A 22,659-nucleotide genomic window follows, 5' to 3' on the forward strand; every position below is an offset into this window, starting at 1 on the left:
AGTAGGTTCCACACTGTCAGCACAGACTCTCACACGGGGCTCGATCTCCCATGAGATCATGACCTGGGCTGAAATCAAGAGTCAGAAGCTTAACTGACTGAGCCACTCAGGCACCCCTACACTACCATATTCTAAAGAGATTTTTTTTTTAATACTTTGGTTTTCTGAAATGCTCTGAGGAAAAAAAAAAAAGAGTACCATGATCAAATAAGTTAGGGATCATTCTAGAGGGCATACTTAGAGAAACACAAATACTATATGCTGCCATCTAGAAATCTATACATTGGTTTTCATTTGGCCTAGTGCTAAATTTAGTAGGTAAAACTGTCAGATAATTACTCTGTGAGTCCCCGCACCACTTCTTAACTGGTTTGTGTTAATGACTTGCTGAACAACATAGCCAAGTCAGCGGCAATGGTGGGATTTATATCTAGGCCCTTATCTGACTCGAAAAGCTGAAGTATTTCTGGCACACCAGAAACAGTAATGGAGAAAATGGTACTGAAGTTCAGATTGCCTCGTAAAATTTTGTCTAAGGTTGATGAAGGCAAGAATTCCTCAAAGGCATGTTACATAGTATTTGGATTCCATGTTAGCAATGCAAAAACAGGAAATGTTTAGCATTCACAGAATGTGGTCATCGTAGTCTTTTTTAGGGAATTAATATTAATATTAATGGCCCCTGTCTAGCCACGGCATAGCTATTTGAGGAGGTGTTTCTTTCTATTTAAATAGACAAAATCCCAGAACAGAGTAGTAGGTTAATGCCTTAGTCAAAGTCATTCAGAGCAAATATTCTCATGCAAATATAGTTATCACAAAAGGGTCTAAGTGTCTCTCAAAATCACATACAGAATCAGTTACTGAAGGAAATGTAGGATGGTTAGAAAGCATGAGGGAAGGAGGCTTGGAGAGGCGCGAAAAGAGAACAATACGCAGAGAAAAAGAAATCTTGAGCCAGAGACTAGAAGCAGCAATTGGCTGGTTTGAATTAGAGAGGAGCGAGCAGTATACATCGTCTTCATTCTTTTTCTTCAGTGGAAGTTCCTTTGGGAAACTCTTTGCTGAGCCAGGTTGGAGAAATTTCATTCCTGTAACTGTAAGTGTTGTTTTAACTGGCTTACCCCAGTGGTTGAGAGCTGTGGTTTGAAGATTTTTCAAGCAAAGGAACTTTGTCTGGTTGATGAGTTCAAAATTCAGATACAATCTTGAAAGTGGTAACAAGCCACTATTTTTGTCTGAAGCTATAATTCTTGAAGGTAATTGGGTTTAGAAGCAGAAGTATTTGGGAGATTGATTTCATCCTCAATAAAAGTACATTTTACTTTCTTTTAAGGTGCACAGTGGAAGTCGTGACCCAGAAATGCCCCTATAAGACATTACAGATGGCTATTTTCATGTGCTGTTTGGCACATGTTCAGGAAAACCACAGGGGAAAATTGGCTCTGAGATGCTTGCGCTTTAAGGTATACGCTGCGATACTTGGTAAAGATTCATTTTCTTGCCAAATATAACATTCAGTTACCAACTGGAAGTGTAAAAGTTCATATTTTCATGAAAATCTTACCAATGAGTTTAACAGGCCTGCTTAATTAGGTTTCATTTTTTCCATTCTTCAGTGCCTACTTAATTTACCACTAGAGGGCATTGTTGACAGTGATATCAAGGGAAAGCAAAACAAAGAATTTTGCCTGAATGTATTCTGAGATCTTTTTTTAAATTTTCATTTCAGCCAGTAAATAATAATGTGCATTCAAAGGCTGCTTTATTTGCTGTTTTGCTATTATATTTCACACCCCAGATACTTAACTTCTAGACTTTTTTTGGGGGGTGCATTAACTTAATAAAAGATAAATCCTTGCACAGTTTTGTTCTGGATTTCTCACAAACTCTAAATTTAGAACCTACCTTTCCCCCATGTAATGTTATACATTCTTGCACATCCTCATGTGGAATGTTATCGAGCACTTGGGGACTCATTATTTTTTATTTCCTAAATCATGAAACAACTCTATTTTCCAAATCAAACATTTTCTGATATTTGTCAGAGGATCTTGGAGTGGGAAGGGACCCATTTATTATAATAGATAATATCTCTTTTATATACTGAGGGGCGGTCTAAATCTAAAAATGATAAGAGAAGTTCTTTCCATTTTGGGGACAGCTATATTATTTATTAGATGTTCTTCATGTGAAGAGAAAAGTTTGCCTCTTTGGAGTTTATTGTATTGGACAATATCCTTAACTTGCAAGTAATAGAAACCAAGTCAGGAATGCTAATGTAAAAAAAAGTGGATGGGGTAGGGGGAATTTATTGTCAAGAAACAGAGATGGCTCATGGGCTGTGGCTAACATAAAATCTGGAAACTATAGACTTGTCAGGACACACTCATTGTCTTGTTCTGCTTCTCCGTTGTTACCTCATTCTGTTCTCTCTGTATTTCGGTACTCTCTGCTTCTTGAATTCTCATGGCAAAATATGCCATTTGAATGAGTAAAAATGACAAAAGATCTTTTGTTACCTAAGAGTAGGCCATCCCAGCATTCTATGAAGTCAACTACCTCTGAATGGTGTAATATGTGAAGTGATCAGCGGTTCCTGTGGTTGTGGGCTCCCTTCCACATTACTTTCATGGTAAAGTAGGTCTTCCGGTTGGATGCCTTGTTGTGTGGGTTTCCAGGCCTAGGGTTGAGGTGCTCCATAATGGCCGAAACTCTGCAGGGAGGAAAGGGAAACATATACTTGAAATAATGTATCTATTCCTGTGAAGGTGAATGGCTGGTCTTTTCAACATGGAGAAGATCCATGTAGCCAACTTGTTACTAAGTGGCTGGTTGATTTCTCCAAGGAATGATGCCATACTGGGGCTTCACTGTTGTTCTATTGCTGACAAGTTAAATATTCAAAGTCAGCAGTAGCTATTTGGCATTGGTAAGCAGGGTCCATGCTCTTGGGATCACACATAGCTTCTGTTTCTGCCACCATGTCCACTCTGTTCATGTGTCCATCATACCTACTCTGGGTGACTGATGACAAGACTGGCTAGAAGATCAAGTGGCTAGTCATTTGTTTTCTTGGCTATTCAGGGCTTTTTCCATGGTAGATACTTTCTAGCCAGTACCCACATGTAATACACAAGTCTTGACACTTTATGCTATTATCTTTGTATGTCTATCCACAGACCTTCTTGTCTCTGATCTTCCAGTTTTTTCCTTCCAGTTTCCTAAGTAGATAATCAGGCTATTGGCCACTGCTGTGGCATCTCTATATATTCTCACCTTGGGGCACTTCTCCTTCCACCCAAAGTGAATGACCAGCTGCTCACAGCTCTACCATTGGGAAGATTTCCCTCTCAGCTGTCTTACCATGTCTAGCACAGAGATGCTTAAGCTTTAGTTTGCTTTAGAAACATCTGGAAGCCTTTTTAAAACACTGCTGGGATCAACCTCGAGAGTTTCTGATTTGTAAATCTGGGATAGGAATCAAGACTTCATTTCTAACAAGTTTCTAGGTGATGTGGATATAACTGGTCTGGGGCTATACTCAGGAAATCACTGCTCTAGACATTATAATATGCATCCTTAACTTATTAGAGTCTTTGAGGACTATTTTACCACTTAATGAACAATGTAAAAATCTCTAAAATTTCCCTTATTTTATAATGGCCTTTTTTGGGGGCTATTTTTATCTTGTATTTTACTTCTACCTATATTATAAACTCCACCTCATGTATTGTTTCTATCATTAAAATTTTTTTTAATGTTTATTTATTCTTGAGAGAGAGAGAGAGAGAGAGAGAGCGAGAGAGAGAGAGAGAGAGCGTGCACACTAAGGAGAGGGGGCAGAGAAAGAGAGGGAGACACAGAATCCCAAGCAGGCTCCAGACTCTGAGCTGTCAGCACAGAGCCCAATGCGGGGCTCAAATTCATGAACTGAGAGATAATGACCCGAGCTGAAGCCAGATGCTTAACAGACTGAGCTATCCAGGAGCCCCTATCATTTGGTTGTTTTCAGTAGTCACTAGTCTTCTAAAAAGTTTTAAAACAATTAGTCTTTTACCTTTATCCATATCTGGAGGTCTTTATTCTTTTTTAAAACAATTCCACACTTCTATTTGGAATAATTTACTTTCATGCTGAAGAACTTATTTTAGAATTTTTAAAAATAAGTTTATTTAAGAGAGAGAGAGAGAGAGAGAGAGAGAGAGAGAGAGAGAGAGAGAGAGAGAACAAGCAGGGGAGGGGCAGAGGGAGAGGGAGAGATAAAAATCCCAAGCAGGCTATGCACTGTCAGTTCAGAGACTGATGTGGGGCTCAAACTCACAAACCATGAGATCATGACCTGAGCTGAAGTCAGACGTTTAACTGACTGAGCCACCCAGGTGCCCCTAGAATTTTTTTTTATATTATAAGTATGCTGGTGAAAAATTCCCTCAGTTTTGGTCTGTTTGAAAATGTCTTTATTTCACCTTTACTTCTGAAACATATTTTTACTGGGTAAAGAATTCTAGGTTGGCAGTTTTACTTTTCTTCCAGTGCTTTAAAGATGTCATTTAATTGTCTTTTGGCCTCCATCATTCATATAATTTTTCCCTTGAAGATGTATCCTTTTACTTTGGCTACTTTAAAAACTTTCTTTTATTTTTAATTTTTAACAGTTAAGTATAATGTTCTTAGAATTTTTCCTTTGTATTCATTTTATTTGGAATTCATTGAGCTTCTTGCATCTGTGGTGGTGTCCTTCATCAGCTTGGGAAAATTCATAGACATTATCTCTTCAAATATTTCTTTTCCCCATTCCTTCTCTCCTCTTCTTCTAGAACTCTAATCACACATATGGTAGACCATTTGACCGTGTCTTTTCTTTTTTTAAAAAAATCTTTTCCTACTTGTGATTCAGCATGAATAATTTATTTTGAGCTGACTTTGAATTCACTGAATCATTCCATAGAATCATAATTTCCTATATGGTATAGTTCTAGAAAGTTCATTTGGCTCTTTTCAGAGATTTCATTTCTCTGCTTAAATTCTTCATATTTTTATCCATTTTGTCCATCCTTTCCTCTATTTTATTTACAATATTTATAATAGTTATCTTTATATGTCAGTTAATTTCAACTTCTGAAAATCTATAGATTTGCTTCTATTATCTTTTTAAAAAAATTTTTAAAAAATGTTTATTTTTGAGAGAGAGTGAGCTAGAGAGAGCATATGCATGCATGTGCAAGTGGGGAAGGGGCAGAGAGAGAGGGGAACAGAATCCAAAGTAGGCTCCAGGCTCTGAGCTGTCAGCACAGAGCCTTACGTGGGGCTCTAACTCATTTACTAGCAGATCATGACCTGAGTGGAAGTCAGATGCTTAACCGACTGACCACCCAGGTGCCTCTGCTTCTATTATTTTCTTGATTGCAAGTCACATTTTCTTGCTCCTTTGCATGTCTTTTTTTTATTTTGAATTTTAAAAATTTTATGCTGGACATTATATAAAAAGGTGTTAGATATTGACAGAAAGATATTTCTGTCCAGGTAGGGCACACTTTTTCCTCTATCTATCAGGCAGCAAGGTTGAGGGGCTATTCACTTCACTTCCATCAGTAATTGAATTGGGAGGGGAATATTATAGTTTTAGGTTGCTTTAGTTCCCATCTGGTTTCAAATGTATTGAGAATGAGATCTGTTCTGTGTTCAATACATGTGTTCCCTGTCTCTGACTTTGGGATTTAATCACTATGGGACGATGGAGATCTTTCTTTACCTTTTTCACCAGTGCCCTAGCTTCTCAAACTGCCCATCATTTATAAAAAACTTGGAGGTAAAGACCGATTGGTGGGGAGTACTGCTTATTCTTTTGAGGGGATCCTCTAGATGCTAAGATATCACTCAAACTCATGTGTCTATTTTAGATTCTTTTAGAATAACCTTTCCCTCAAAAGAATTCCTTTTCTTATGGTGAGCTCAATCATCTACCCATCTATCCCAAACTCAGCAAATGCTACCAGGGAGGAAATGATTCTTCCCTATCTGGAATTTAATTCCTTTAGACCTCTTTGCATCCATTTATGTATTTATTTATTTTTTTTTTAGCTTTTCAATTTCCTGTACTTGGTATAGCAAAAATTATGCTTGGCTACAGCCTTTTACATTACAACCTAAAAGAAAACTCATCTAAATTATTTGTAATCCTTATGAAAACCAGGCAAATTAGATATTTTCATATTTATTTAAAGATTAAGATGAAGCTTAGAATGGACCAACTGCCTGACATTATCCTATTTCGAAGCAACAGAATTAGAATTTCAGTGCAGTTTGAACTGTCAATGCCAGAAGAACACGTGCCCACCTCCCTTCCCCAACCTGTCCCTCTTCTGTTTCTATTATTATGGCAGTACTTTAAGGTGACTCAGGAAAAAAATGTTCTATGGTCAAATCAATCTAAGAAATGCAGTAGGCCATCTCCCTTGCTTTAAGAGTCATGATCTCCATCAGTATGTTAAAGGTCCTACAGTAAAAAAACTGGTTTACACAATGTTTTCTACACCTATTTGACCTCAGGACTTCCCTCCACCTCAGCAAATAATATTTATTAATACTCCACAGAACTAGAGTTATGTGAAGTACATTCTGCACAAAATATACATTATTCTGACTCCCAGATTCTGCTGATTATGTCATCCTAAAAGGTCATTTATGCATTATTTTATAATAATTCACCAAAGCATTTGACAAAAGTCTACAGTGTTAAATTTTATTAATTTTATTAGTCCCTATAGAAGAAACACACATTTAACTGAATATTTAGAATAAATCTACTTTAAGTCATGCATTTTAAAAAAGAAAAATGGTAAATATGAGAGAAAAAACAGCATAATAAAATATATTGTTCTATTTAGGATATAGTCTTAGCTGAATTATGAAGTAAGTTGCTCCAACACCAGTAATGAGTCATTTTGTAGCATATAAAATTCTCCTTTAGAAGTATTTTATATCAAAGAAGGGGCCAACATGGTGGAGAAGTAGGGGGATACGAACTTCCCGACTCTTTCAAACAAAGAAATGTTGAAGTCAAAGGACTTTGAACCCCAAGAGTCTGGGAGGAAAAGAGACTGAGTCCCTACCAGGGATACACCGGGACAACCTGACAGGCCATAGATACATGACTGTAAACTGTGAGAGATAAAATGAACAGAGGGGAGGGATCCCCTCCTGCAGAGAGACAAAGGGAAAAGAGAGAGGGAAGAGAAAGAGCAGCTGAGGAAGCATAGGACTGTATCTGGACAAGAGAAAAACGTCAGACTGGGATGGAGAAAGAGCCAGCTTCTAACTGAGGGGCTTTCTCCGGATTGGGGCTGGCTGCCCTGTTCACTCACCTGGGGAGGAGGGGAGCCAGCCCGGGCTCAGTGGCTAGGTCAGGGGCACAGTACACAGTAGGAGAAAGCCATCCCCTCCCTGGAGTGCTGCGGGACAGGACAAAGCCTGTCTGGGGACCACATATCAGGGAACTGTACTTCCCCAGTACTGGGGCACACAGCAGGAGTCTGAATACCAGCCATGTGTCAGGGAATGGGAGTTGGTGGAGCCAGATAAACTGCCTTGTTTGCACCCACAGCACAGTGAGGATGGCTCATACAGAGTGGTTTGGGACACCAGGTCAGTGGAGGAGAGACTGGGGGGTCGCCATTTTTCTCCCTACCACCACCAAGGCGGGCGTCAGGGATGGGTCCCTGAGGCCCACAGTGGAGGCAGGACCCGCCTACACCAAACCACTCCCCTCTGTGCCTAGTAACTGCTTATCTACTAGAGTGGGATAGTCGCTGAGGAACCAGATGGTCCCTCCTCCAGACCAGTGCTGCTGCATTGCCTGGTTTAATTCTCAGGCAATTCTTATTACATAGATATTCTTCCTTCTATTTCTCCTTCTTATCTCTTCCATCTTCAAGTGTGGTTACTCTGGTTGTTGGTTTGTTTAAGCAGACATATTTAATCCATTCTCTTGATATGTCTTCTACACTTCCTTCTTTACTTTCTCTCTGGATTAAGCCCTTTAGTCTCTGACTGGTCAATGTTTATTTTTAATTTTTCCCCACCCCTGTATTTCTCTCTTTGTATGTGCTCTTCCATTAGCACTGCCTCTACCTTGTTCTTTACTTGTAGATGATGTTTTTGGGTTTTTGCTTTTTTTTCTTTTCTTTTTCTTTCCTTCTTTCTTTTTTTTTCTTTGTGTGTTTTCATGTTTTTGTTTTCTGTTTGTTTGTCTGTTTGTTTTCCTTTCCAGGGCTACTTAAAGGAACAAATCAAAGCACACTTGGTGGAGGGTCCAAAACGTCACTACGAGTAGTGAAATAAAATAACCAAAGTCACAACAACAGAGAGCAAGTAACACTCCAAAAAACACCTCCTGAAGGACTAAGCCCTGGACAGTGTATGATCCCCCTTTAATATAGCAGTGCTCGCAGGTGCAGAACACATAACAAGCTTTTAAAACACATAAGGGACAGAAAAGTAGCCAAAATGATGAAATGGAAGAATTCTCCTCAAAAGAAATTCCAGGAAGATACGACAGCTAAAGAATTGATCAAAACAGATATAATCAATATAACTGAACAAGAATTTAGAATAATAGTTATAAGATTAATGGCTGGGCTTGAAAAAAGCATCGGAGACAGGAGAAAATCTGTTGCTGCAGAGATCAAGGAACTAAAAAATAGTAATGATTAATTTAAAAACGCTATAAATTAGGTGCAAAATAAAATAGAGGCAGTCACAGTGTGTATTGAAGAGGCAGAGGGGAGAATAGGTGAAATAGAAGATAAAATTCTGGAAAAAGAGGAAGCTGAGAAAAAGAGATAAAAAATTCTGGATCAGGAGGGGAGAATTAGAGAATTAAGTGATTAGTGAAATGGAACAATATCCGTATCATAGGCATTTCAGAAGAAGAGAGAGAAAGGGGCCAAAGGTGTACTTGAACAAATCATCGCTGAGAACTTCCCCAATATGGGGAAGGAAACAGACATTGAAATCCAGGAGGCACAGAGAGCTCCCTTCAGATGTAACATGAATCAATCTTCTGCATGACATATCATAGTGAAACTGGCAAAATACAAGGATAAAGAGAGAATTCTGAAAGCATCTGGGGATAAGCAGGCCTTAACATACAAAGGTAGACACATAAGGGTAGTAGCAGACCTATCTACTGAAACTTAGCAGGCCAGAAAGGAATGGCAGGAAATCATCAATGTGATGAACAGAAAAAATATGCAGCCAAGAATCTTTTATCCAGCAAGCCTGTTACTCAGAATAGAAGGAGAGATAAAGGTTTTCCTAAACAAACAAAAACTGAAGGAATTCATCACCACTAAACCAGCCCTACAAGAGATCCTAAGGAGGACTCTGTGAGTGGAATGTTACAAGGACCACAAAGTACCAGAGACATCACTACAAGCATGAAACCTACAGATAACCCAATGACTCTAAACCCATATCTTTCAATAATAACACTGAATGTAAATGGACTAAATGCTCCAACCAAAAGACATAGAGTATAAGAATGGATAAAAAACAAGACCCATCTACTTTCGGTCTACAAGAGACCCATTTTAGACCTGAGGACACCTTTAGATTAAAAGTGAGGTGATGGAAAACCATCTATCATGCTACTGGAAGTCAAAAGAAAGCTGGAGTATCCATACTTATATCAGACAAACTAGATTTTAAACTAAAGGTTGTAACAAGAGATGAAGAATGACATTATATAATAATTATGGTGTCTATCCATTAGGAAGAGCTAACAATTATAAATGTCTATGCACCAAATTCAGAAGCACCCAAATATATAGAACAGTCACGAACATAAGCAATCTTATTGATAAGAAAGTGGTAACTGCAGGGGACTTTAATACTCCACTTACAACAATGGACAGATCATCTAGACAGAAAATCAATAAAGAAACAATGGTTCTGAATGATACACTGGACTGGATGGACTTGACAGATATATTTAGAACTTTTCATCCTAAAGCAGAATATACTTTCTTCTCGAGTGCACATGGAACATTCTCCAAGGTAGATCACATACTGGGTCACAAAACAGCCCTCAATGAATATAAAAGAATTGAGATATTACCATGCACACTTTCAGATCACAATGCTATGAAACTTGAAATCAACCACAGGAAAAGTTTGGAAAACCTCCAAAAGCATGGAGGTTAAAGAACATCCTACTAAAGAACAAATAGGTCAACCGGGCAATTAAAGAACAAATTAAAAGATATATGAAAACAAATGAATATGAAAACACAACAATCCAAATCTTTTGGGATGCAGCAAAGGCAGTCCTAAGAGGAAAATACATTGTAATCCAGGCCTATCTCAAGAAACAAGAAAAATCCCAAATACAAAATTGAACAGCACACCTAAATGAACTGGAAACAGAGCAGCAAAGACAGCCCAAACCCAGCAGAAGAAGAGAAATAATAAAGATCAGAGCAGAAATAAACAATATAGACTCCAAAAAAATAGTAGAACAGATTAATGAAATGAAGAGTTAGTTTTTTGAAAAAATAAACAAAATTGATAAACCTCTAGCCAGGCTTCTCAAAAAGAAAAGGGAGATGACCCAAATAGATAAAATCATGAATTAAAATGGAACTATTACCACCAATCCCTCAGAAATACAAGCAATTATCAGGGAATACTATGAAAAATGATAGGCCAACAAACTGAACAACCTGGAAAAATGGGCAAATTCCTAAACATCCACACACTACCAAAACTCAAACAGGCAGAAATAGAAAATTTGAGCAGACCATAACTAGTGAAGAAATTGAATCAGTTATCAAAAATCTCCCAACAAATAAGAGTCCAGGACCAGATGGCTTCCCTGAGAAATACTAACAGACATTTAAAGCAGAGTTAATACCTATCCTTCTCAAGCTGTTCCAAAAGATAGAAATGGAAGGAAACCTTCCAAACTCATTTTATGAAGCCAGCATTACTTTGATTCACAAACCAGACAGAGACCCAACAAAAAAGGAGAACTACAGGCCAATATCCCTGAAGAACATGGATGTAAAATTTCTCAACAAAATACTAGAAAGTCGAATTCAACAGCATATGAAAAGAATTATTCACCATGATCAGGTGGACTGCAGGGCTGGTTCAATATTCGAGAATCAATCAGTATGGTACATCACATTAATAAAAGGAAGGATAAGAATCATATGATCCTGTCAATCGATGCAGAAAAAGCATTTGACAAAATACAGCATCCTTTCTTAATAAAAACCCTCAAGAAAGTTGGGATAGAAGGAACATACTTAAATATCATAAAAGCCATATATGAAAAGCCCACAGCTAATATCATCCTTAATGGGGGAAAACTGAGAGCTTTCCCCCTGAGATCAAGAACACAACAGGGATGTCCACTCTCACCGCTGTTGTTTAATATAGTGTTGCGAGTCCTAGCATCAGCAATCAAACAACAAAGAAAAAAAAAGGCATCAAAATTGGCAAAGAAGTCAAACTTTCACTTTTTGCAGATGACATGATACTCTACATGGAAACCCAAGACTCCACCAAAAGTCTGCTAGAACTGACACATGAATTCAGCAAAATTGCAGGGTACAAAATGAATGTAGAGAAATTGGTTGCATGTTTATACACAAATAATGAGGCAACAGAAAGAGAAATAAAGAAACTGATCTTATTTACAATTTCACCAAGGACCATAAAATACCTAGGAATCAATCTAACTAAAGATGTAAAAGATTTGTATGCTGAAAACTATAGAAAGCTTATGAAGGAAATTGAAGAAGACACAAAGCAATGGAAAAACATCCCATGCTCATGGATTGGAAGAATAAATATTGTTAAAATGTCAATACGACCGGAAGTAATCTACACATTCAGTGTAATCCCAATCAAAATTGCATCAGCGATTCTTCTCAAAGCTAGAACAAACACTCCTAAAACTTGTATGGAACGACAAAAGACCCTGAATAGCCAAAGTAATACTGAAGAAGAAAACCAAAGTGGGAGGCATCACAATCTCAGACTTTAGCCTCTACTAAAAAGCGGTAATCATCAAGACAGTATGGTATTGGCACAAAAACACAGACACAAGACCAATGGGATAGAATAGAGAACCCAGAATTGGACCTAAAAATGTATGGCCACCTAATCTTTGACAAAGCAGTAAAGAATATCCGATGGAAAAAAGACAGTCTCTTTAACAAATGGTGCTGAGAGAACTGGACAGCAAAATGCAGAAGAATGAAACTAGACCAATTTCCTACACCATTCACAAAAATAAACTCAAATTGGATGAAGGACCTGAATGTGAGACAGGAAACCATCAAAAGCCTAGAGGAAAAAGCAGGCAACAACCTCAGCCTCAACAATTTCTTACTTGACATATCTCCAAAGGCAAGGAAATTAAAAGCAAAAATGAACTATTGAAACCTCATCAATATAAAAAAGCTTCTGCACTGCAAAGGAAACAATCAACAAAACTAAAAGGCAACCGACGGAATGGGAAAAGATATTTGCAAATGACATATTGGACAAAGAGCTAGTATCCAAAATCTATAAAGAACTCACCAAACTCCACACCCAAAAAACAAATAATCCAGTGGAGAAATGGGCAGAAAACATGAATAAACAGTTTTCCAAAGAAGACATCCAGATGGCCAACACACACATGAAACAGTGGCCAACGTCCCTCATCATCACGGAAATACAAATCAAAGCCACACTGAGATACCACCTCACGTTGGTCAGAGTGGCTAAAATGAACAAATCAGGAGACTATAGATGCTGGTGAGGCTGTGGAAAAATGGGAACCCTCTTGCACTGTTGGTGGGAATGCAAACTGGTGCAACCGCTCTGGAAAACAGTATGGAGATTCCTCAAAAAGTTAAAAATAGAATTACCCCATGACCCAGCAATAGTACTGCTAGGAATTTACCCAAGGGATACAGGAGTGCTGATGCATGGGGGCACATGCACCCCAATGTTTATAGCAGCACTTTCAACAATAACCAAATTATGGAAAGAGCCTAAATGTCCATCAACTGATGAATGGACAAAGAAGATGTGGTTTATATATACAATGGAATAGTACCTGGCAATGAGAAAGAATGAAATCCCGCCATTTGCAGCAACATGGATGGAACTGAAAGGTATTATGCTAAATGAAATAAGTCAGTCAGAGAAAGACAGATATCATATGTTTTCACTCATATGTGGATCTTGAGAAACTTAACAGAAGACCATGGGGGAAGGGAAGGGAGAAAAAATAGTTACAGAGAGTGAGGGAGGCAAACCATAAGAGACTCTTAAATACAAAGAACAAACTGAGGGTTGATAGGGGGTAGGGGAGAGAGGGGAAAGTGGGTGATGGGCATTGAGGAGGGCACTTGTTGGGATGAGCACTGGGTATTGTATGGAAGCCAATTTGACAATAAATTATATTAAAAAAAGAATTATTTTATATTAAAAGAACAAGGAAGTTCAGCAACTGAGAAACATATAGCTGTCTAGACAGAAGTCATAAAAACAGAAGTATTTTCTCCATAGGGTAGATTTATGGGATATCACTCTCTTGTCTTATAACATTTTTATATGGATTTAACTGTAAAGGTTAAAGTAAAACCTATAAAACATACATGTTGCAGGAAATGTGTTAGAGTGTGTTAATCTGGTTAAGACTCATGATACAAAATTTCTTACAAACTGAAAATCAAAATGGTCTCTATTGGATCTTCTGGAATATCTACCAATTCAAGAGTAAATGAATGTCCATCTTTTTTTTTTTTTTTAGGCAGGAGTGCTCTGTGTGGTTTGAAAGCATCATGACCATGATCTGCTGAGTGGGAAATTCAGGGCGTTAGACTCAGACATACTAGGCAGTCGCTATGTCTCAGGACAGGAGGGTATGCTCCTGATTCTGAATACCACATGTTTACTGAGAAACATGTGACTACTTACTTGACCAAAAAATCATACATTTATCTCCCAATATTGCTCAAATAAATGATGAATAGTGGTTCCCTTTATGGGAATACAAAAACAACATTTACCTTAGAAAAATATGGTGACCTCTCATATACTCATAATCCCAGCTTAATTATCAACTCTTGGCCAATCTTGTTTATCTATACCTCTTCCCACTTCCTATCACTCCCAGTCCTTCCTCCCCCAACTGGATTATTTTAAGGCAAATCCTAGATATTTCATTTCAGAATAATTCTCTAAGGATTTTTTATTTGTTTCCTGCATGTTTCTTTTTGTCTTAATAAATATTTAATTTTGGAAGCATTTTGGTTTACAGAAAATTTGCAAATTTAGTGCAGAGAGTTTCCATATACTCTATACTCAGTTTTTTCTATTAGTAACATTTTATATTCATATGAAATTTGAATTTTAATACTGATACGTTTTTATTAATTAGAGTCCATGGTTTATTCAGATTTCCTAGTTTTTGCCTTATGTATATTTTTTGTTCTAGGATCCTATACAGAGCATTAAATTAGCTACCATGTCTCCTTACTTACCATGTCTCCTTACAGTCTCCTCGTGACTGTGACAGTTTCTCAAACACTCTCTGGTTTTTGAAAAGCTTGACAGTTTTGAGAAATATTGGTCAGGTGTTTTGCAGAATATTTCTTTTAAAAAATGTTTATTTATTTATTTTGAAAAAGAGAGAGGGAGGGGCAGAGACAGAGGGAGAGAGAATATTTCTTTTTCTTAAAAAAATGTTTACTTATTTATTTTGAAAGAGAAAGAGGGAGGGGAAGAGACAGAGGGAGAGAGAGAATCCCAAGCAGGCTCTGAAAGCCCCACGTGGGGCTCAATCTCAAGACCCTGAGATCATGACCTGAGTCAAAATCAAGAGTTGGATGCTCAACTGACTGAGTGACCCAGGCGCCCCTAGAATATTTCTTAATTTCTTAATTGATTTCTTAATTTCTGGTGTTTTTTCAAAATTAGACTGGGACTATGGGATTTGGAGGGGGAGGCTACAGAGGTAAAGTGCCATTCTTATCATATGAGTGGATCAATGGTATGTACTATCAACATATCATTGCTCTTAACCTTCATCACCTGACTGAGGTAGTGTTGTCGGGTTTCTTTGCCGTGAAGTCACTCCTTTCCCCAGTTTTCATACTCTTTGAAAAGAGTACGTTGTATGCAACCCACATTTAATGAGTGGGGAATTATGCTCCACCTTCTTGAAGTGAAATATCTACATAAGTTATTTGAAATTCTCCTCTGAGGAGATTTGTCTATTCTTTCATATTTATTTATTCAATCTTTTATTTATATCAGTATGTAATCATAGATATTTATATCTTGAGTTATAATCCAATACTAACTTTTTTATTTTTTTGGTCAAATTATTCCAGCTTCAGCCATTGAGAGTTCTTTCAGTTGACTTCTGTGTCCCTTTGGCCTATTGCCATCATAGTGGGGCTTTTTGTTCATTTGTTTACACACTTCCTTACTATGCTTCAGTCTTCTCTTATATATTTCCTGCCCCAGTCTTAGAATCATCACTTTTGGATTTATTTATTTATTTACTTTTGGAGAATGGTACTAGAAATTTAGATCTAGGCTCTAGATGTGTTTATTACTACTGGAGTATCACTGTTTCAGGGTTCTCTCAGCTGACAGAACAACAACATGTATTATCTGTAAGTATTTCTGTAGTAACTATTTGTATATTAAGCTACAATGAATTCATACTGATGTCTCAAACTCAAATTCATTACCACATAGATCATTCTTATCTTTTCCCCTTTGTAGCCTCTCCTCCAACAGTGAGAATCCTGTCTCCCACCATCTGCCACCCATTTTATGTTACTGATTTAATTGCAGTATATTCGTATGGTGGTTTCCAAATTGTTAACCCAACTTCCATGGGAAATAACTTCATCAATTAAAACACAGTTCTCATGGGCAATTTCTTTTGTTTTTAGTTTTACATACTCCACTCATTTACAAAGTTATTTAGGTCAGCACCTCATTCTTCCACCCATCTAAAGAATTTCTAAAATCAAAAATAGGACAAAAACTATAATAAAATAAAGCAACCCATAAAACCATTCTCACCCCTTAATATTAATAATTCCCAAATACCATCAAATATTTAAGCAGAATTCACATTGTCTTCTATTATCCAATAAATGTTTTATTTTACTGCTGCTTTATTTGAGTCACGATATAAACAGGTCTCACCCATTGGATCTGACTGATGTACCTCTTAAGATTCTTTTGATCTACAGGTTTTGTGCCCTCATTTTTATGTTGTCATTTATTTTTTGAAAAAAAAAATTTGTTCTATAGAATTTTCCATGTTTTGATTTTGCTAATATTTAATATCATCCTTTCTCTGTATTTTCTATAATCCAATATTCCTGTTATTTGTATTTCTTGTAGTCTTTTATTTATATCCAGAAGTCTGAGCAGATTTAATGTAAGAAGGATGCTAATATTTCACAGACAGTGTTGAGTATGTAGGCCATTCCATCAAGAACCACATACTATCTACATATCTCTCTTTATGTGATGCTAAGACTGATCAGTGTGTTAAGATATTGTCACCTTAACTATCTATTATAAAGTTCACCATTAGCCTTTTACCTAATCTTTTTAGCAACAGTTGATATTTATTGCTCAAATTCATTTTTCAACAGGGCTCAGAAAATAGTGATATTCTAATTGTGTCATTTTAATGCATTTGGTAGTTGTAAAGAACTTTATTCAACCATTGGTTTCCAGGAAACACAGTTTATACAGGAATGCCTGATTCTTTCTCTTTAATTTTTTAGTTTTCAGCATAATAAATTGACCCTCTAGCAACCCTTCAAGATTCATGATTCATGATTTTTCACAAAATTTTATGTTTCAATCTATTGTTATTAATTATCAAAATTAATTTTGATCCTCAAATTTCCTCTTTATTGACCCATGGAAGACTCTCAAATTGGCTGTGTCCTTTTTACTTGAATCTGATGTTGACAGTTTCTTTGCTTTGATATCAAGCTCATCTTGTACATTTCCTGCCTCAGATCTGGAATAAGTCATTTTTCAATGATCCCTGGTTCCTTTTAATAGGAAATAGTACTTAGAGATATGGGTTCAAGGATGATATACTGCTTCTAGGTTGATCATTATTTATAGGCCTTTTTCAATGGGCACAGCTAGGAGATGTATACTCTCCAAAGAAAAAATACATCATGAGTTCATATTGATGTTTCTGATTTGAATTTAGCATCACATGGATTTTACTCAGCTTCCTTTATTTTATAATTGCATTTATTATGCTAAAGACCTTGATTCCAAGTGAAAATAATGTAATTTATTATTTTAAAGGAGACAGACACAAAAGAAAATATACTTTGTGATTTCATTTACACCAAGTTCAAAGAACAGGGAACAGTAGTGTATAGTATTCAGAAATTAATGCTTAGGAGGGAAGACTATAGAGAAAAGCAAAGAAGTGACTACCAAAGAGTCAGGATGGTAGCTAATTTTAGAAGAGAGGGAGTTGCAGTTGGGGGAAGCACTTGAGTTTTTGGCTTCAGGCAATGTTTTCTTCTTGACTTGGGTAGTGATTACAGGGGTGTCCATTTTAAAACAGTTCTTAAACTGACCACAGGTGCTTTATGATTTTTTTTCTCTCTGTTATATTTATCTCCCCCCACCTTCTCTGTAAAGTGACAACACAGCAGCACCTGGGTGGCTCCATTAGTTAAGAGTCTGACTCTTGGTTTCAGCTTAGGTCATGATCTCAGGGTTGTGGGATTGAGCCCTGCATGGGGCTCCATGCTGACAGCATAAAGCCTGCTTAGGATTCTCTCTCCCTCTCTCTCTGCACCTCTCCCCCACATGTGTTCTCTCTTTCTCAAAATAAACAAACAAAAAATAGTGACAGCACAAAACAAAAAATTAAAAATGGACAGATTGACAAAATCATGGTCCTGATTTGTTATGAGAATACACAGTTATATGTAATCTGTGTCTGACTCAGAGGGAGAACTGCCATGAGCCCACAGCAGAATTGAATTGAAAGGTGTAACAGTAATCATTGAAGAGAAAGTACCTACTGAAGCCTAAGAATCATAATCCATTCATTTATTAATTCATCAATAAACTTTCATTGAGTTCTTCCTATGTGGTGGGCACTGGTGTAGGCACAAGGAGTATTTAGATGAATAAAATAGGGTGTTTGTTCTGAGAAGAGGCTGGGGCTGGTAATACTCATCTAAATAAATCAGTACAATAAAATGTGGATTCTATGACAAATGTCTTTATAGCACAAAGTCAGGGAAAAGGGTAATGATTCAGGTAAAGATAACAATCACTCTATCTTTTTTTGAATGTTTACTTATTTTGAGACAGGGAGGAGTGGGTGTGCACATGGTGGGGAGGGGCAGAGAGAAGGAGAGAGAATCCCAAGCATGCTCCTCACATTCAGCGTAGAGCCCAGTGTGTGGCTCAATCTTGCAGTTTTTTTTTTAACCAGAAGGAAATATTATACAGGAAATTAAGAATCCATAAAAACCTTTGTAATTTAAAGGACTCAAGATGTTTTCTAAATTTTTTTTCTTTTTTTCAACGTTTTTATTTTTTATTTTTGGGACAGAGAGAGACAGAGCATGAACGGGGGAGGGGCAGAGAGAGAGGGAGACACAGAATCAGAAACAGGCTCCAGGCTCCGAGCCATCAGCCCAGAGCCTGATGCGGGGCTCGAACTCACGGACCGCGAAATCGTGACCTGGCTGAAGTCAGACGCTCAACCGACTGCGCCACCCAGGCGCCCCAAGATGTTTTCATAGAAGGACTATTGATATTCAAAATCTGTTTCCCACTAATCCTTGAACCTTAAAAGAAAGCGTTAGAGAGGGAGGAGCCAAGATGGTGAAAGAGCATGGAAGTTTTTTTGTGTCTTGCATCCATGAAATACAGCCAGATCAACACTAAATCATCCTGAACACCTAGAAAACTGATTTGAGGATGAACACAACAATCTGCACAACCTGAACCACAGAACTCACAGAACTCCTCACGTGGAGAGGTGAACTGGGGGAGAGAGAAGATGCAAAGGGCAAGGAGCTGTTTTTGCTTGCAGAGAGAGGACAGAGACGGGGGAGAGTATGGGAAAAGCACCCTTCCACCCCCGCAAAGCAGCTGGAGAGAAAGTGGAAGAGTGGAAACAGCTTCAGGGACTGAACTAAAAAAGGAGAAAGGAGAAAGGAGAAAGGAGAGGGTTTAAGTTCCATAAGACTCTATAAACAGGGGGAGCGTAGAGCCTGAAACTGCACAGCTCAATACCTGGTGGTGCTCTGGTGGGAAGGGCAAATCCTCAGAAGCAGAGTGAGGTCTAGAGGGTCCTTGGGCCACATGGGGAGAGGTGATTCCCCTGCCGGGAAGACATTTGGTAGAGGCTGTGCGGCCACCCCATAGGCAAAGGTCCCAGCAAACTCCGGAGAATGGCCACATTCGCTGGTGCTGGAACAACATCATTAAGGGTGAAGCCTGGTGCCAGATGTATGTTGTGATTTTCCATAATCCCTGAAACGCTACTGCTACACGATCGAATGAACTTTTTCTGGGGCGGGCTGGCACCAAGCCACAGTCTCTGGCATTGGCAGCAGCACAGTCCTGCAAATGTTCCTGGGTGCGGCTGGCACCCGGCCCATTACTTGGGCCGCAGAAGGTCTGAGTAGGTAAAAGCCACAGTCCCTCAGAAGTGAGGGGTTGGGAAACATAGTCACATCTGAGATAAAACTCAGGAGGGAGGTGCCATCTGGCAACCTGATGGCTTGGTCATGGCCAGTGTAAAAGCAGGGAATGGATGGAAGTCAGAAACCAAGGACGGGTGTGCCATTGCTGGTTGGGGAGGACAGAGTTCCAATACTAGAGACTGGGTAGCTGGGTGATGCCATTTTTACCCCTCCCGCACATGTGTATACACACCTACAAGTGCCACAACAATCCACCCCAGTAAGCTAGGCAACGCCATCTTGTGGAGAACAGAGTCATTGCACTAAACCTCTCCCAACTGGGCCAACCTCACTCTTCAGGAACACCACAAGTCTCTCTGCCTTCTTTGTTTATGGACTATAAAGTGCTTCATAGTTTGATTTTTGGGGAAAATGGTGTAATTTCAATCATATATTAGTCTGTTCGCTGGTCCATCGATTCAATTTTCTTTTTTTTTCTTTTTCTTGAATACAGAAAGAGAAAAAATTTATTTTTATTTTTACTTTTTACTAAAAATATTTTTCTTTAATTTTTTCTACTATATTTTTTTACCTTTTTGTAAATTTTTAAAATTCTATTTTACTTCCATCATTTCATTTTATTGTAGTTCAGTGTATTCATTTCAAATTTTCAAACATTTTCCTTTTTTTTCTCTTTCCCCCCCATTTTTTCTCTAATCTCTCAAGCTCCTTTCAACAACCAGACCAAAACACACCTAGGATCTAGCATCATTTATTCGATTTGTGTGTGTGTGTGTGTGTGTATTGTTGTTTTTAATTTTTTAATTTTAATTTTTTTAACCTTAGTAATTCCTTTTCTTCCTTCAAGATGACAAAATAAAGGAATTCACCCCAAAAGAAAGAGCAGGAATAAACAATGGCCAGGAACTTAATTAACACAGATACAAGCAAGATGTCTGAACCAGAATTTAGAATCACGATGATAAGAACACTAGCTGGGGTTAAAAATAGATTAGAAGCCCTTTCAGCTGAGATAAAAGAAGTAAAAGCTAGTCAGGATGAAATAAAAAAATGTTATAATTGAGCTGCAATCTCGGATGGCTGCCACGGTGGCAAGGATGGATGAGGCAGAACAGAGCATCAGCTATATAGAGGACAAACTTATGGAGAAAAATGAAGCTGAAAAAAAGAGGGAGACTAAGGCGAAAGAGCACAATTCAAGAATTAGAGAATTCAGTGACTCATTAAAAAAGAACAACATCAGAATCATAAGGGTCCCAGAAAAGGAAGAGAGAGAAAAAGGGGTAGAAGAGTTATATGAGCAAATCGTAGAGGAAAACTTTCCTAACCTGGGGAAAGACACAGACATCAAAATCCAGGAAGCACAGAGGACTCCCATTAGATTCAACAAAAACTGACCATCAACAAGATATTTCATAGTCAAATTCCTAAAATACTCAGGCAAGGAAAGAATCACGAAAGCAGAAAGGGAAAAAAAGTCCTTAACCTACAAGGGAAGACAGATCAGGTTCACAGCAGACCTATTCACAGAAACTTAGCAGGCCAGAAAGGAGTGGCAGGGTATATTCAATGTGCTGAATTGTAAAAATATGCAGCCAAGAATTCTTTATCCAGCAAACCTGTCATTGAAAATAGAAGGAGAGATTAAAAGTTTCCGAGACAAACAAAAATTAAACAAGTTCATGACTACCAAACCAGACCTGCAAGAAATTTTAAGGGAGACTCACTGAGGGTAGAAGATACCAAAAAAAAAAAAAAAAAAAAAAAAAAAAAAAAGGAGCAAAAGCAACAAAGACTTGAAAGGACCAGAGACTTCAAGTATACAAGAAACATAATGGCAATAAATTCCTATCTTTCAGTACTCACTCTAAATGCCAATGGATTCAATGATCCGATCAAAAGACATAGGGTAACAGAATGGATACGAAAACAAGATCCATCTATATGCTGTTTACATGAGACCCACTTTAGACCTAAAGGCACCTTCAGATTGAAAGTAAGGGGGTGGAGAACCATCTGCCATGCTAATAGTCAACAAAAGGAAGCTGGAGTAACCATACTTATATCAGACAATCTAGATTTTGAAATAAAGACTGTAATAAGATTACAGGGGTGTATCCACCAAGAAGACCTAACAATTGTAAGCATTTATGCTCCAAATGTGAGAGAACACAAATATATAAATAAATTAATCACAAACATAAAGAAACTCATTGATAATAATACCATAATAGTAGGGGAATTCAAAACCCCACTTACAGCAATGGCCAGATCATCTAAACAGAACATCAACAAGGAAACAATGGCTTTGAATGATACACTGGACCAGATGGACTTAACAGATATATTCAGAACATTTCATCCTAAAGCAGCAGAATATATACTCTTCTCCAGTGCACATGGAACACTGTCCAGAATAGATCACATACTGGGACACAAATCAGCCCTCAACAAGTACAAAAAGATCGAGATCATACTGTGCATATCTTCAGACCACAATGTAGGAAATTGAAATCAACCACAAGAAAAAATTTGGAAAGATAACAAATACTTGGAGACTAAAGAACATCCTATTAAAGAATGAATGAGCTAACCAAGAAGTCAATAAGGAGATTAAAAAGTAGATGGGAGCCAATGAAAATGGTAACACCACAGCCCAAAACCTTTGGGATGCAGCAAAAGCAGTCATAAGAGGAAAGTATATAGCAATCCAGGCCTTCCTAAAGAAGGAAGAAAGATCTCAGATACACAACCTAACCTTACACCTTAAAGAACTGGAAAAGAACAGCAAATAAAACCCAAAGCCAGCAGAAGACAGGAAATAATAAAAATTAGAGCAGAAATCAATGCTATTGGAACAAACAAACCAAAAACCAAAAACCAAAAACCAAAAACCAAAAAACCAGTAGAATAG

At 37.7% G+C, this 22,659-nt stretch overlaps 1 protein-coding gene across 6 annotated transcripts in view; it reads right to left on the reverse strand.

Moving 5' to 3' along the window:
• Positions 1-22,659, reverse strand: part of LMNTD1 (lamin tail domain containing 1) — a 533,991-nt gene that overhangs the window by 11,314 nt on the left and 500,018 nt on the right. For 3 of the 6 annotated variants that reach the window (XM_045061574.1, XM_023256862.2, XM_045061562.1), the window contains one exon: positions 2,563-2,716. The exons of 1 other annotated variant lie outside the window; for it this stretch is intronic. Coding sequence is in view for 1 of the 5 variants with exons in the window: in XM_023256865.2 (XP_023112633.1) it covers positions 2,684-2,716 (33 nt within the window). In the remaining 4 variants the exon portion in view is untranslated. Of the gene's footprint in view, positions 1-2,292; positions 2,717-22,659 lie in introns of those variants that run through there. 2 more of the 6 variants (XM_023256865.2, XM_045061567.1) reach the window with 2 other exon arrangements.

The sequence above is a fragment of the Felis catus genome, chromosome B4 (genome assembly GCF_018350175.1).
Source record: "Felis catus isolate Fca126 chromosome B4, F.catus_Fca126_mat1.0, whole genome shotgun sequence".
Classification (NCBI taxonomy): Eukaryota; Metazoa; Chordata; class Mammalia; order Carnivora; family Felidae; genus Felis; species Felis catus.